The sequence below is a fragment of the Sinohyriopsis cumingii genome, chromosome 11 (assembly GCF_028554795.1).
Source record: "Sinohyriopsis cumingii isolate HCF-2022 chromosome 11, ASM2855479v2, whole genome shotgun sequence".
Taxonomy (NCBI): Eukaryota; Metazoa; Mollusca; class Bivalvia; order Unionida; family Unionidae; genus Sinohyriopsis; species Sinohyriopsis cumingii.
The window spans coordinates 56,799,279-56,816,626 of record NC_142971.1 but is presented as its reverse complement, the minus strand read 5'-3'; the positions used below and the strand labels follow the sequence as shown (position 1 = coordinate 56,816,626).

The following is a 17,348-nucleotide window of genomic DNA, read 5'->3' as shown; positions in this document are numbered from 1 at the left end:
TACCAGTTATCCTCTGCATTTAGAACAGTTATTTGGTGTGTGTGTGTGTGTGTGAGCTGGGGGAGGGGTGTAACTTCCTGTTGCTCTTGGCCAGAAAAGTGTTTTTGTTCCTTTGTCCATACATTCCTTGTGTTCATACGTTCCTTGTGTTTATACATTCCTTGATATTTGGTGAAAAAGTTTCTTCCTCTGATAGGGAAACAATGGTCAAAGAAGCCCAAGAGTATCTGAGACCACTTACCTGGCTGAAATAGCAAAAGCAGTCAGCCAAGAAATCTAAGTCAGTAGGACCCTTTCTGTTAAGTTTCATCCAATGATGTGGACTGCATAAGTTAGAAAACAATTATTTCAAGGTTCCTTTTTAGCTGTCTATCTTTATTTATATTTGGCAGCATGCCAGCATCACTGATCAAATATTACAAGGCCACAAGAAAATCTGTGCTAAAGCTGATCTGGTTTGGTTTAAATTTTTATGACACCACAAGAAAACTAGATTATTTAGTGTCAAGGTAATTGGAATAAAGTGTCTTGAATACAGTAGAATTCAAACACTAACCACTGAGCCATCACAGATTCTCAAATTTGGTCCAATTCTGTTTTTGGGGGGGATAAAGTTTCATAACTGTTTTTCTACTTTTTGTAATGACATCCATATTTCATTTGTAATGTCTATTCATAAACAGGGAAAGTTTACGACTGAATAAATATATTTATACGATACCAATATCCAACTGCAATGGTCAGAAATGGCCTTCTCTGTGGGCTAAGATGTATATAATGGGTCTATTTGCTATCTCAAGACTGCCTGATTCAAACAAACTGCACAAAACTTGCAAAACAAAATCAACTGAAGTGCAAAAATCATGTATAATATTTTGAAGCACTATCTTAATTTCATCATTAAATTCTTCCTGTATTCAGAAAATTCCTACCTATTTTTAGGTCTAGAATAGATCCTGAATACAGCATGGGACAATACGAGGTTATGAGACAAACACAACTACTTAGCCAATCTTAGCAAGTATAAAATATAGGTCACACAGACATGATCTAAGTTGTTTGTAAACAAAAGCTGAAAAGGGATTTTGGGGCTCCCCTACCATGTAAGTTTTCAAAAGGCTTGATTTAAAACTCTGTAATTGCAAACAAAAACTGATCCTGTGGCCCTTTCTCATCCCATTTCTTCTGGGAGCAAACAAAACTGATCCTAGGGACCCTTTGTTATCAGTTTTCTGAATGTTTTTACTTCATTAAAGCAGAGAAACAAGTTGAAAAAATAACAGAAACTTATCTAAGTTTAAAAGTATCATATGAAGAATGTCACAACGTGTATTCATACAATAAAAGTTTTGCAGTAATTACCTGTACATGTCAATGTTCACACAATGATTCAAGCATTAATCAAGGTTGTAATTTTTGCTTTGAATTTCAACTTGTCTACAATCAGCTTCTTTTGGTTACGTTGCTCCAAACTATTCCATTTATGATCAGAGTAATTCACAATTTTCTGGCAAAGATAGCAAAATGCAAGTTCTCATGAACTGACAAATTAAGTTCTCATCAACTTCATATTCTAGCCATGTATATTTACACTTTTTTCAAATCTTTATCCAAACTTTTGTCTCAAAGTATCTGAAAACAAACTGAAACTTCATTCTTACTTTCTTTTCATTTTCCAATAGTTTTCATTGCACAAAGAATGTGTTGGATGATATGAAACTTCTAATCTATCAGAATTTAGTGTTTCAATGGCCAAATGACTATAAGTATCAAGTCTCTGGCACACTGAAACATGTAGCATAACAATGTCTCTGGTTCTAGCCCATCTAACAGTGAAAATGGGAAATATCTGCCTCACTCCAAATCAAAAACAAAATTCAACATCATAAAATAAGTTTTAAGGCTGCAAAAAATAGTAGTACATGTATTCCTGAAAAAGACAACAAAACATAAAAGATGTTTATACCACTTGACAGGACTAAGGACATTTTCGAGTTTTAATGATTCCACAACGAGGGTGTTAAGTTTTTCAATAAAAGTGTGGTCAGTGGCATTCGATTTACATAATTATATACACCTGAAATCATGTAAAGATAGTTGGAACAAAATATACAATAAACCTTAATAATTCTTCACCATATTTAGATGTAACATTTCCTAAGTGTTAAAATTCCCAACATTATATAAAATGTATGCCAATCTTGATCTTGCATGAAAAACTACATGTGTTAAGATAATTCATGGTGCAAGCTGATGAAAAAAATGGCATCAACTGTATTTCTGACAAAGTTTTCAGAATTTTATCAATCATTTTTGTGTCAGAATGTTTCATCTTGAATTCTTAGAAACTATTGGCAGCAACTGGTGAAAGCAGCCGACATTGTCTACCTTAAGCAGTGTTTATTTTATTATTATAATGACCCACTATACATAAATTACATTAGATGATGCAACCAGTAATTAGCAGTAATCAAATTAAGAATATGTGCTTAATAAATATGCATAACAAGGATTTTAAAACAATGGCCAGATAAACTTTTCAGGTTAGTGACAATCCATCTTGAGTCCTCTACTGTGTTTCATAATCTTTGATGAAAAAGCAAAACTGGTTTCCTATTATACCAACAACCAATTAATGATTACAGCTTTCACATACGGTTCTTAGTATAGCAAGTAAGGCTGGTTCTTTGGTGTCTCTGTTATCATACAATCATATCATCAGCTGGATATGTTGAGAATATTGTATGACAAAGATCTTGTTGGTGTCTTACGTTACATACTTTTGGTGTCTTGGTTACATATTTCATGTCACATCCTGTTTACAACCAAAAGAACCTTTTTCTTCCACACAGTACTTATGAGGAACCAGCTCTATTCAAATGGAAATAAACTGAACCTAATCTGTTGTTTCAAAATTAACAACAGGCATCTTAAAATAAATACAAACATTTGGAAAACCTCATATGAGATGTAATACATAATTTATCACATTGAATTCTGTACCTTGATATGGTACAGAAAATTTTATTTGGTCATGACAGAAATAATGCCAGTAAAAATGTGAAGTCTCAGTCAGTGATCTTATTTCGTTGTAGGGGTGTGGTATTAAAAGAGATACACAGTTTCATCAACTATCGATCATGAACAAAGCTTGTGAAATAAACTTAAAACAAATTTAAACAGCCAATTAGGAGTGAAATATATGTCGTGGAGACCTACATTACTTTTATGATGCAGGAGTAGCATTAAGACAAATTTCAAGATTCCGGCTATGACAGCCGATATACAAAGCTTCTGAACTAAATGCAAAACATAACCAAGAATTTACATCCACTGTACATGGAGTAGATACTATGAAACCCACTCCAAACATTTGCTTAGAACATCAGCATAAAGAAAAGATGAAAACAGTGAGGCTGTACATATCTGTAACCTTCTGTGGACATTAATGCCAACCCAACACAAGGGTATTACAACAATTCTTATCTACTTCACCCAACTACAGGGTAATACAGCAGCTTGTCTACCTCAACCGAATCCATGGTAGTACAACAGCTTGTCTACCTGACACAACTACAGGGCAGTACAATAGCTTGTCTACCTCAACCGAATCCAGGGTAGTACAACAGCTTGTCTACCTCACCCGACTGGAGGGAAGTACAATAGCTTGTCTACCTCAACTGAATCCAGGGTAGTACAACAGCTTGTCTACCTCACCCGACTACAGGGCAGTACAATAGCTTGTCTACCTCAACCACACCTGGGTAGTACAACAGCTCTTGTCTACCTCACCCGACTACTGAGGGTAGTACAACAGCTTGCCTACCTCAACTGACACCGGGGTAGTACAACAGCTTGTCTACCTCAACTGACACCAGGGTAGTACAATAGCTCATCTAATTAATCCATTGCCAGGGTAGTTATAATATTGTCTAACTCACCTATTACCTGCATAATATGACAGCTCTTTGTCTACCTCATGAAGGTGAGCTAGATCTTATATACTAATTTCTGACTCACCTGCGTAAAACATGTATTTCATTCTCCAGTGATTCCTCCTTTCCCAGAAGGCCCATTTTGTCAATACATTTTACAGCAACAAATTTTCCCTTTTCTGTCTTTTCCTCTGCCAGAAGCACCTCTGAAAAGGCTCCACTGTGAAAGAGAAATGATCATTGTACTTTTGATTTGGCAAGAAGCATAGAAATGGTTGCAAAACCTATGGTTTTATACCAGTTATCTGGTTTCCCCAACTTTTATAACCACATAAAAATCAACATATGTATTTGCCATCTGAGAGTAGGGTATATTGTATAACTTGGTCTACATTTACAGGTCAATTAAAATAAGTACAAGTTAAACTTCCAAGTGAAAGAATAATTTAGCCACAGGATGTAATCAATTTTCACCTCAAAAACCCAACAAAGACCAAGCAAAATATCAGATTTACAGCAAAAGCTGTAAATGTCTGAACCAAGTCCAAACAAATGTATTAATATGTGCATATTACCAATAACACATGCACTCTATAGTGAAATAAAGTTCATATTACACGATGGGAGGTATTCATAGCATCAAGAAGCTGGACTTTACTTTATGATTCAAAGCAACCACAACAGCAGATGAAAACCTTTTTTGCCAGGGTCCATTCTACAACTTAAATGGGGTGGGTGGGTGTAATTACTCCCACCCTCCATTTGAACAAAAGTGCAAGTTTCTCAAATATGTAATGAAAGTTAAGACATAATGGTATGGCGTAGAAATACTATAAAATAATTTCACACCTTCAGTTGACTTTTGTACACATTTTCCTAGAAAAAAGCATGAATTCCACAATCGTCAATAACTACAGCTGTGGTGCACAATGCTCTCTAGACATGAATGTCACTACACCTGAATTTCCCAGGACAGGCTTGCTCAAAAGTTCAACAGTTAAGAACAAAATGTATAGTAAATATGTAACATAATGATGATGAACAGCTTACTGGTATCCCACATTGGGATCCAAGTGGTGAGGGAGACAATTTAAGGTCTCCATTTTACTAGAGAGAGGCCATAAATGAAGTTTTCCTACGAAGTCCATTACCACAATCCGAGAGTATCCTGGAGAGAGAGGTAATAGTGAACATACAACAAAGTCTTCTTGTCCAGCATTTGTGAGATTGTCAGGAGGAACATAAACTGCCCTTTGATGGTTGAGACAGTACATCCCAATGTAAATGAAATTCTGAGAAGTGATCATGTCCAACTTCTCCTGATTGGAGATTAGGTTCCCATCTGAGAGATAAATCCTTCACAAGGGCACATATGAGGAAACTGTGCATCAACCAGTCAAGAAAATATTGAAAGAGGGGGCACAATTAAGGACCTTAAAGAAGCCATTTATAACAACCATCATTCTGGTGAAAGCTCTTGAAGCAGAAACCAGAAAAACAGAAAGAATCCTAAAATGAATAATCCCAGACAAAAAAGCAGGAATTTCCTATTGGCTGGAAATACTGGGAATGTGAAGATGGGCATCCTGAAAATCATTGGGACTGCCCAGTTGTTTGGTTTGATAATATTCCTGACTGAAGAGGACGTCTCCATCTTGAATCACTCCAGCAGAACAATCTCTAATATTCTTGAGCTATAACTAGATTTTCAGATTAGCTGCTGTGGTGGACATATATATTGTCAGATTGGCACCATTTTCATCTAGGACAAAGTAGACATCATTAGAAGTCTTTGGATAGAAACACCATGTCATAATGATCATCCATTCAGGAAAAGTGACAACAGCATTTTTAAGACAGTTTTTGTGGCAGACATATTATATGCAAGGCTGACACCATTTTCATAAAAGACCAACCAGGTTTGTAAGAAGTCTACTAGTGAAACCCCATATTGATATACACATCCATTTGGGAGGAAAAGAGATAACAGTATTTTCAAAATAGTCAGAATGGTGGCCTTACTGAGGATTATTCATTTTCATTACAGATATACCAGACACCATAAGAACTTGTCCATCAAAAAAGCTAATGTCAACAATGACCTTCCATTTAAGAGAAGTAGCAAAAATAAGATTTTCACGATGGCAAATACTGGATGTCAGGCCAGCTAAACTTTGTAAAAGATCTTTTAGTGAAAACCTCTCGTTGATATGACCATCCATCGTAACTAATGAAAACAAGATTTTCAAGATGGCCTCACTGTGGTGGCCATTTTGGATTTCAAATCAGCACTATTTTCTTTAAGACAAACTGGACATCATAAGGCTGACCAGATGTCAATATGATTTTCAGTTTAGGTTGTTTGAGTTGTGACAAGACTGAGATGGCTGTCACGGTGGCATTTTGGTTGTCAGCTTAGCACAGTTTTTATTTAGGACCAGCCAGACATCTTATGGAGCATTTTAGGGAAAAGACTGTTGATGAGACAGACTTGCCATTAACAAAACTGGCTCAGCAAGGAAGTTTTTTTTTTCCCTTAAATTTTCAGGAAGGTGTAACAAAACATAATGTATTGCTTTTGTAAAATTGCAAAACATGTTTAAAAAGTTTGGTATTTGAAACTGATGCAGTGATTATAAATATTATGTTCAAATGAAGAGTTTGTAAAGTACACATAGACTTTATTTAACTTAAGTACAGTTGCATAAACTTCAGTTCCAAACCCTATGCAGCTCAATGGCTTAATGCTATCCCTCAATTTGACATAATTCTTGGATTTTTTTTTGCAATTTCATGACCAACCAGACATCATAAAAATTCTTTTAGTAAAACTCCATACTGACATTTCCAGCCATTCAGGAGGAGTACTGATAACAAGATTTTAAGATGGCCACAGTGGTGACCATATTGAATGTCTGAACAACAAGATTTTATTTAGGACCAACTAGATCATGGAATGAATTTGTGTGTAAAGTTTCATGGCAATTCTCCAAATAGTTTAGGAGGAGTAGTGATAACAAACCAGCAGATGACAGACCAAAGACCATCCATCCCATAAGCTTCTCTGGTCTATGACCAGTAAAGCTAAAGATCAAAGTTTGAGTCTACATGTCTGCAAAAGCTTTAAATCTGTATTGTATCATGACCACTTACCAATAACTGTATTGTATTGTGACCATTTACTGATAAATGTATTGTATCATGACAATTTACTGATAAATGTATTGTATCATGACAATTTACTGATAACTGTATTGTTTCATGACCATTTACTCAAAACTGTACTGTATAATGTGACCATTATGTGATAATTACTGTATCATGACTATTAGTGATGACTATAATGTATCATGAACATTTACTGATAACTATACTGTATCATGGCCATTTATTGATAACTGTATTGTATCATAACTATTTAGTGATAACTACTGTATTTTTGGATTTGGACTTTCTTTAACGTAGCTTTAACAATTTTTCAGTCATACTGCTACAATGTCTGCAGTGTGGCAGTTTATAGTGATGTCTTGCGCTGGGGCATCATGTTGCAGACATGTAGCATGATATCCCACCCAGTCACATTATCCTGACACCAGGCCGACCAATCCAAACACTAACCTCGTAATGCTGATCGCCAAGCAAGGAAGAAGTTAGTACCATTTTCGTAAGTCTTTGGTATGACTCAGCCAGGGATTGAACCCATGACTACATGCATCCGAGGCAGATGCTCTAAACACCAGGCCACTAGAGCAGTGATAACTACTGTATCATCACTATTACTGATAACTGTACTGTACTATGACCATTTATTGATAACTGTATTGTATCATGACTATTACTGTTGACTGTACTGTATCATGACTATTAGTGATACATATAATGTATCATGACTATTTAGAGTGATAACTATAATGTAACATGACCATTTACTGATAACTGTACTGTATCATATCCATTTACTGATAACTGTATTGTATCATGACCATTTACTGATAACTGCTACTGTAAGGCCTTCCATAGAAATGGAAGCTGCTAGGTTAAGATTTTAAACTGACAGGGGTTTATTGGTGCTCTCACCAAGGGGATCCAGCCAGGGGCAGTTGAAATCCAAAAATAGCTGGTTGTTCAGACAGGGAAGCAAATTATCTGGCTACTGGTGTTTAGCGAACGCCCTGCGATGTACTATTTGGATAGTGTTCTGTGTAAATATCACACAATAACAAGGCAAATATGGAATTTTCTCAAAGTATATTTTTGATCTATTTGTGGATAAAATAGAATTCATTAAAACTCCAATTTTTTCAGTAGAGTGTAATCCATAAATTTCTAAAATTTACTACTAAAGTAAATGTGAAGTGAAATTACCCAAAATGATCAAATGCATTATTTCGATGTTAAAGTACTGGTTCAATCATGCACTTGGCGATGATAAAATCACATGGATATATTAATATGTAAAAGACTTGATTACTCCTTTAAGTGTGCATAAATTTTCATCAAACATATCACCTATAGTTTGCACCTGCCAAGTAATGTAATATTAAACCAAATTTACACAGTCTAATGTCCTCTAGACAACCTTTTTTCACACATGTCTGGGTTTTGTAGCTGTGAGCACTTCATGTGCTGGTATAACATTTAATCAATTTTATTAACTTTCATCAGTACAGAATTTTTACCTGTATTCAGTGAACAGAGCACAGAATAATCTCAGCAAGTATTTATTGTTTTGTAGATAGATATGGGAACTTTCATTATTGTGCTTCTATCAATATTTTCTGTGATAATTTGCCCCAGGAAATAAAGCTTTAGATAATATATTACTATCAATCAACTGATTGAAATTTGTCATCATTTACATTGCACAAAAACAATTCACACTTAAATATACAAGGGATCCCCACTATAGCATAGTAGTTGGGGTCCATAAAGCAGACAAGAGAACCCTACTGTAGCACAGCTGTTGGGGTCCATAAAGCAGGCAAGGGAACCCTACAAACTGTATGGGTCCATAAAGCAGACAAGAGAACACTACTGTAGCACAGTTGTTGGGGTCCATAAAGCAGACAAGGGAACCCTACTATGGCACAGTTGTTGGGGTCCATAAAGCTGACAGGGGTACCTAACCATAATAAAGAAGTTGGGGTCCATACAGCTGAGAATAAAACTCCACTATAACACAGTAGTCTGAGTCCATAAATCCAACAAAGGAACCCCATTATAACACATTAGTCGGGGTCCAAAAACCTGACAAGGGATTAACCCCACTTGAATTAAATCATCGTGCCCATAAACTCAGTCACTGGGGTCCACAAAGCCGAAAAGGAAAGTCACTGGGGTCCATAAATGAAGTCATTTTGGTCCAAAAAAACAACTGCTGTACAGTGAAAATGACTGAAAGTTTTACTGCGTATACAAGTGCTGGGTGGGACAGGTGAATAAAGAAAACACTGGTCAAACCTAGAGTCATAATTTTATTACCTACCAATATGTATAACAATCAGCTCCATGAAAACTAAATATTTCTGTGTAAGAAAATTATGAAGTATATACGATTAGTTTTTGGAATTTCACTGAATTATTTGATTGTTAACTTGGCTTATGTTTTGAGTAGTTTCTGGGAATAGCCGACAGATAAGACAAACAAAAAAGTTCAGGGCATTACACCATTACAGTGAGCCAACCATAAAAGCACTGCAGTAAAATCTGTGGCCTTGACTCAAGCTCAAAAGTTTGACCCAGCATGTTGCAGAATGAATGGTTCATCGAATATACATATATAGGACATAACCATAATTTCAAACCAATAGATTTAGAAATTGTGATCACTAGCCTGGCTTCTAAATTAGCTGATATTTTATCAGCATACACTTTGCATATTCTAAAGGGAATGAAAACAAGAGTAGAACGTTATTTGGCATGTAAACTCTCCATGCTATGATAAAACAGCAAGTTTGGAACAGGAATCAAAAAATGTTACAATAATAACTAATACAATCCAGTGAAATGTCAATTATATAAAAGAGAATTGTTTATCTTACAGCTGACTGCAAAGATCTTTTTCAAGCACCCAACAGCATTGTTAGTTTTTTTTAACAATATCACACTCTGGTGACTACTGATGACATTTGTTGTGTTTATTATCTCTTTACATAACCATTTATAATGAGGTGACCATATTGGCAATATATGTACATAACCATTTATAATGAGGTGACCATAATATCAGTACATAACCTATTACAATGAGGTGACCATATTAACAATATCTGTTATAACCATTTACAATGAGGTGACCATATTGACAATATCTGTACATAACAATCTACAGTGAGGTGACAATAACTGACAACATGTGTACATAACCATTTAAAATGAGGTCACCATATTGACAATATTTGTACATAATCATTTACAATGAGGTGACCATATTGATATTATCTGTACATAAACATTTACAGTGAGGTGACCCTACTGACATTATCTGTAAAGCACGGTCATAAAAAAAACTTGCACAATCAATAGAATTTTATTTACCAACAGAAATTTGTATTGTTTACTGTATTATAATGCATGTAAATTTCCAAATCTTCATTCTGTTCTACTTTAATGGAAAACTGTGACAAATCTCAGCTTGATACGATTCATAAGCTTCCAAAAAGGGTAGCATGTGTTATTTTTGATGTATGTATTGATTATTTATGAAAAGCATTGTGTACAGAACTCAGTTGGTTTACAATACCAGAAAACATTGATTTTCACAAGACAGTTCTTGTACATGCATGTCTACATGGAACTGTACCCGAGTAAGCGAACAGGATTTTTTTCAGGCTTTATCCAACATCCTGTCAGTTGAGGTCAACATCACAAGGAAATCCACCAAAACTAAGAACAGAACAAGAAAAATGTCCAGTGCTCTGGTGGGGTCCTGGGTGGACAAGTTGTCTAAAGGCACTTGCCATTACAGATTGCTGACAACTCACTTATCTCCGTGTCGTTTTAGGCAAGTCTGACCTAAGCTAATGTGGGTATGCAAGAAAGGTTGGCAGTAGTTTTGTGGGTCAGCCATTCTTCTTGGGGTTTTCCCTGGTTCTTCCTCCACCAAATAAATTGTCTACCATGTGCTGATAAACTGTGTTAAAACCACAAAACCAAACCAAACCAACATCTAGTCCTCTCACGCAGCTCTATGGAATACTCTTCAAATGCACAGTTAGTGAAGAAAAGATGTCATAAGCATGTACATGGTAATTAAAGATTATAATACAATTTAGTATCGATAATACTTTTAGACATATTATTGTTATGTTACTTTATTTGAGAGTGATTCTGACATACAAATATTTTCTTTCCTTCCATTTGAAATAGTGTTACATTATTTGAGAGTGATTCTGACATACAAATCTTTTCTTTCCTTCCATTTGAAATAGTGTTACATTATTTGAGAGTGATTCTGACATACAAATATTTTCTTTCCTTCCATTTGAAATAGTGTTACATTATTTGAGAGTGATTCACACACAAATATTTTCTTTCCTTCCATTTGAAATAGTGTTACATTATTTGAGAGTGATTCTGACATACAAATATTTTCTTTCCTTCCATTTGAAATAGTGTTACATTATTTGAGAGTGATTCACACACAAATATTTTCTTTCCTTCCATTTGAAATAGTGTTACATTATTTGAGAGTGATTCTGACATACAAATATTTTCTTTCCTTCCATTTGAAATAGTGTTACATTATTTGAGAGTGATTCTGACACACAAATACTTTCTTTCCTTCCATTTGAAATAGTGTTACATTATTTGAGAGTGATTCACACACAAATATTTTCTTTCCTTCCATTTGAAATAGTGTTACATTATTTGAGAGTGATTCTGACATACAAATATTTTCTTTCCTTCCATTTGAAATAGTGTTACATTATTTGAGAGTGATTCACACACAAATATTTTCTTTCCTTCCATTTGAAATAGTGTTACATTATTTGAGAGTGATTCTGACATACAAATATTTTCTTTCCTTCCATTTGAAATAGTGTTACATTATTTGAGAGTGATTCTGACACACAAATACTTTCTTTCCTTCCATTTGAAATAGTGTTACATTATTTGAGAGTGATTCACACACAAATATTTTCCTTCCTTCCATTTGAAATAGTGTTACATTATTTGAGAGTGATTCTGACATACAAATATTTTCTTTCCTTCCATTTGAAATAGTGTTACATTATTTGAGAGTGATTCACACACAAATATTTTCTTTCCTTCCATTTGAAATAGTGTTACATTATTTGAGAGTGATTCACACACAAATATTTTCTTTCCTTCCATCTGAAATAGTGTTACATTATTTGAGAGTGATTCACACACAAATATTTTCTTTCCTTCCATTTGAAATAGTGTTACATTATTTGAGAGTGATTCTGACATACAAATATTTTCTTTCCTTCCATTTGAAATAGTGTTACATTATTTGAGAGTGATTCTGACACACAAATACTTTCCTTCCTTCCATTTGAAATAGTGTTACATTATTTGAGAGTGATTCACACACAAATATTTTCTTTCCTTCCATTTGAAATAGTGTTACATTATTTGAGAGTGATTCTGACATACAAATATTTTCTTTCCTTCCATTTGAAATAGTGTTACATTATTTGAGAGTGATTCTGACATACAAATATTTTCTTTCCTTCCATTTGAAATAGTGTTACATTATTTGAGAGTGATTCTGACATACAAATACTTTCTTTCCTTCCATTTGAAATAGTGTTACATTATTTGAGAGTGATTCTGACACACAAATACTTTCTTTCCTTCCATCTGAAATAGTGTTACATTATTTGAGAGTGATTCTGACACACAAATACTTTCTTTCCTTCCATTTGAAATAGTGTTACATTATTTGAGAGTGATTCTGACACACAAATGCTTTCTTTCCTTCCATTTGAAATAGTGTTACATTATTTGAGAGTGATTCACACACAAATATTTTCTTTCCTTCCATTTGAAATAGTGTTACATTATTTGAGAGTGATTCTGACACACAAATACTTTCTTTCCTTCCATTTGAAATAGTGTTACATTATTTGAGAGTGATTCACACACAAATATTTTCTTTCCTTCCATTTGAAATAGTGTTACATTATTTGAGAGTGATTCTGACATACAAATATTTTCTTTCCTTCCATTTGAAATAGTGTTACATTATTTGAGAGTGATTCACACACAAATACTTTCTTTCCTTCCATTTGAAATAGTGTTACATTATTTGAGAGTGATTCTGACACACAAATACTTTCCTTCCTTCCATTTGAAATAGTGTTACATTATTTTGAGAGTGATTCACACACAAATATTTTCTTTCCTTCCATTTGAAATAGTGTTACATTATTTGAGAGTGATTCTGACATACAAATATTTTCTTTCCTTCCATTTGAAATAGTGTTACATTATTTGAGAGTGATTCTGACATACAAATACTTTCTTTCCTTCCATTTGAAATAGTGTTACATTATTTGAGAGTGATTCTGACACACAAATACTTTCTTTCCTTCCATTTGAAATAGTGTTACATTATTTGAGAGTGATTCTGACACACAAATACTTTCTTTCCTTCCATTTGAAATAGTGTTACATTATTTGAGAGTGATTCTGACACACAAATACTTTCTTTCCTTCCATTTGAAATAGTGTTACATTATTTGACAGTGATTCTGACACACAAATACTTTCTTTCCTTCCATTTGAAATAGTGTTACATTATTTGAGAGTGATTCTGACACACAAATATTTTCTTTCCTTCCATTTGAAATAGTTGTACTTACAATCACTACCATTTGGCCAATGTAGGTATGTGAGAAAGCTTGCCAATAGCCAGTAGCGTCTTGTAGGTTAGTGGTTCTTTCAGGGTTTTTCCTCCACCATTAATACTGGCCGCCATGCATAGCCAGGTATCATGTGCTGAAAAATGGCTTTAAACCCCACAACAACAACAACTACAAAAACTACCCTCCTCCAGTGTCTGGATGCCTGGCTTGTTCAAGTGTGACAAAATACTGTGTGTGTGTGTGATTCGGATTTTTAACATAGCTTTAAACAATTTTTCAGTCATATCACTATGATATCTACAGTGTGGCAGTTTATAGTAATGCCTAGCACTGGGGTATAATGACACAAACATGTAGCATCATGTCCCACCCAGTCACATTATCCTGACACCTGAGGCTGACCATGAGTCCTAGCCCTAACCTCTTAATGCTCAGTGCCATGCAAGGCAGCTGCTAAGTACCATTTGTATATGCTCTTGGTATGACTCACATCCAAGGTGGAGGCTGATACTAACCACTTAGGCCCTGATACAGGACTATAAATCAGGGCTTGTTAGGTCTGACACAATGCAGGACTGAAGATCACAATGCTTGGCTTGTTACAGTGTGACATTATAAGGGTCTGTAATCAGGGCTTGTTAGGTCTGACATAATGCAGGACTGAAGATCACAATGCTTGGCTTGTTACAGTGTGACATTATAAGGGTCTGTAATCAGGGCTTGTTAGGTCCAACATAATGCAGGACTGAAGATCACAATGCTTGGCTTGTTACAGTGTGACATTATAAGGGTCTGTAATCAGGGCTTGTTAGGTCTGACATAATGCAGGACTGAAGATCACAATGCTTGGCTTGTTACAGTGTGACATTATAAGGGTCTGTAATCAGGGCTTCTTCAAGGAGATGCTAGACAGTTATACATTACATTGCTGTCAGTGCCAAATTTTTGGAATTTGGTGAGATTACATTCTATTGAAAAAGTTGATTTTTCATTCACATTTTATGGTCCAAATATGCAAATAAACATTGACTCAGTGAAACTCCTGTGTACTCCTACCACAAACATATGTAAAAAGTTTCTTCAATTTAAAAAAAAAATGTTTGTTGATAATTGCAATTTATTCATATTTTACCTTTATGTTTTACCCCTCCCAAGGAGCCTGGGACAGGGGCTCAGCAAAATACCAGTCTCACAGATGGTCACCAGATGGGCAAGCTACAGTATTTGTCGAATCTAGTTAAATTCCACCAAGCTGTTTCGAAGAAGTGGTTATAGACAGAAAAAAGTCTACAAGGACCACACAGACTGAAGATATCACAATATCACTTTAGGAAGATCTTCATTTACACTGAGGCCGGCATAAGGCAATACAATGCCATCCCCGATCATTAAAATACTGGCTGATAAGAAAGCTCAAAAGGAACTGATAAAATTTATAACCAAATAAAACATTTTCATGTTAAGAAAAAAAACGTTTTCTTTCATTTTAGCTACCTTGTCCAATTTTTGAACCCATGTTCTTCTTCGATTTGGTGCCCCTCTAAAATTGCTTTCCTGTACTAGCGTTCTGCCTGCACATAAGCTTGCGCCAGCCCTGATCTATACATAGCAGTCAATGGTCATTTCTACTTAGATATATCTTTAGGCTATTCTGCACAAATGTAGCATGTAGTAAAGTTTATATCAGTATTACACGTTTTCATAAAACATCATTATGTACAAAAGTACAGATAGTTTCATACACTGACTTTATAAAAATACATTTTATACATACTTTTATAAATATGTTTGCATAAACCAAACAAGCAATAAAACATACTGCCATAAATCCCTGAACTCAATCTCGAACTTACATTATTTTTGATAATTTGTTAATATATAGGTTTAAAACACTGCATGTATTTTTTTTAAAGGATTTAACTAAATCAGCAAATCAAATGTGAGCATCAAGTTTCGATATTTAATCCCCTGACTACTATAGACTTCTTCTGAATTGTGCAATGCAAAGTTTCAGTAATTCTAAATTGTTGCTGAAATTTAATCTTAGATATTCGGGAGAAAATGCAGAATAATTTAGTCATGTACTCTGGAACATCTACTTTGATATATTTAAAAACTAGAACTGCTTTCAGAAAATCTATTCTCTCATCTATTCTTAACCATTTCACTTAATCTGTAAATAAGTCAGATGATAATGAATCAAAGGAAATATTAACAATAAACTAAGGTACTGTAAATTACATCCCTTTGTAAACTACTGGTAGTACGATTTCCCCAATTGGGCTATGTCCATCTCATAATGAAACTTATTGTTTCATCTTTGGCACATTTAAGTTCCCTCCATGGTGCCTGACTAGGCAAATAAATAAGAACACAGAAAAAAAGATAAAAGATCATAAAAGTTTACTTTGAGCTAAAGCAAGCACATCCCAAGCTTACAGCTAGGATAGAGTATGATCACACATTCAATATTGGAATTCATTTAAAACACTTTATACATTTGGACTTGTGATAGAACTTAGGATTATCTGGAATTTAATTCACAATAATGTCAGTCCCACTTAGATTTTCACTTTGTAACTTACATAAACTTAATTGCTGATTCTAATAAACTTGTTGGCTTCGCTTCTTTTCTGTTATTTAGTCTAAGACAACAGAGTCATAACAAAACATTTAGTCCAAAACGGTCAGATGACTCATCCTGGCAGCACAGTCCATGTTTGATTATTTTTCATTGATAGTATACGAAGACTCACTTGAGATGAGCCAATTATCAAATGCACAATGAATTAATCTTGGTCACTAAGCTATTTTAAACATTCCAAAAGATGAGAAACATCTTGACGGTTACGACTCTACATGGTATTGTAAATTTGTGTTCTGCACTGATCAAATTAAAATAAATACAATTATTTCCAGAAGCAGAATACCCAATTCATTACATTCTTTTCTTGTAGTGATTACCTGGATTCTCAACCAGCACTTTTAGCATCTATTCTGGTGTAACTGCACTTGGGGGAATTAGACATACAAGAGGGTTTTCTTTTCCGCATTAAATTATACTCTAATACTTCTAGTTCTACTTGATATGGTTGACCTTGTTTATAAATGATCTTAGTGGACCTCATAGAAAGCATTCCCTGAAGACCTTTTCTCGAACTAAACTTGATTGTGTTAACTGAGAACCTCTTTTTAACCCTAGACTACATAGAAAATGTACAAAACCTAAATTCTGTAATCAAAATTATAGTCATATATCCACTTTCAACACACACTCGTTTGCAATCTTTAATGTGTATTAGAATTTCCAACAATGTTATACTAAGTGTTATGTATATTTGATTTAATTTAATTGTTTGTTTGTTAGTTTTATATTTTTTTTTATTATTCCATTACTTGCTATTGTAATGTAACGTTATTTACTGGAATAGAGTTCAGTTCTGACCGATTTGTTAATTATTTTCGACGTAAACAACTTTATAGAGACACTGTATTTAATGCTGACCTGGTTCCTGACCTTGATTCAGAAATCCGTGAGAGTTGTAGTTAACAACTTTTTATATATTTTTTTAATTCT

At 34.4% G+C, this 17,348-nt stretch overlaps 1 protein-coding gene across 1 annotated transcript in view; it reads right to left on the bottom strand.

Moving 5' to 3' along the window:
* Positions 1-17,348, bottom strand: part of LOC149788506 (calcium/calmodulin-dependent protein kinase type 1-like) — a 193,296-nt gene that overhangs the window by 138,041 nt on the left and 37,907 nt on the right. Inside the window, exon 2 of the mRNA XM_089974504.1 lies at positions 4,021-4,155. Within this exon, the coding sequence (XP_089830630.1) occupies positions 4,021-4,155 (135 nt within the window). The remainder of the gene's footprint in view (positions 1-4,020; positions 4,156-17,348) is intronic.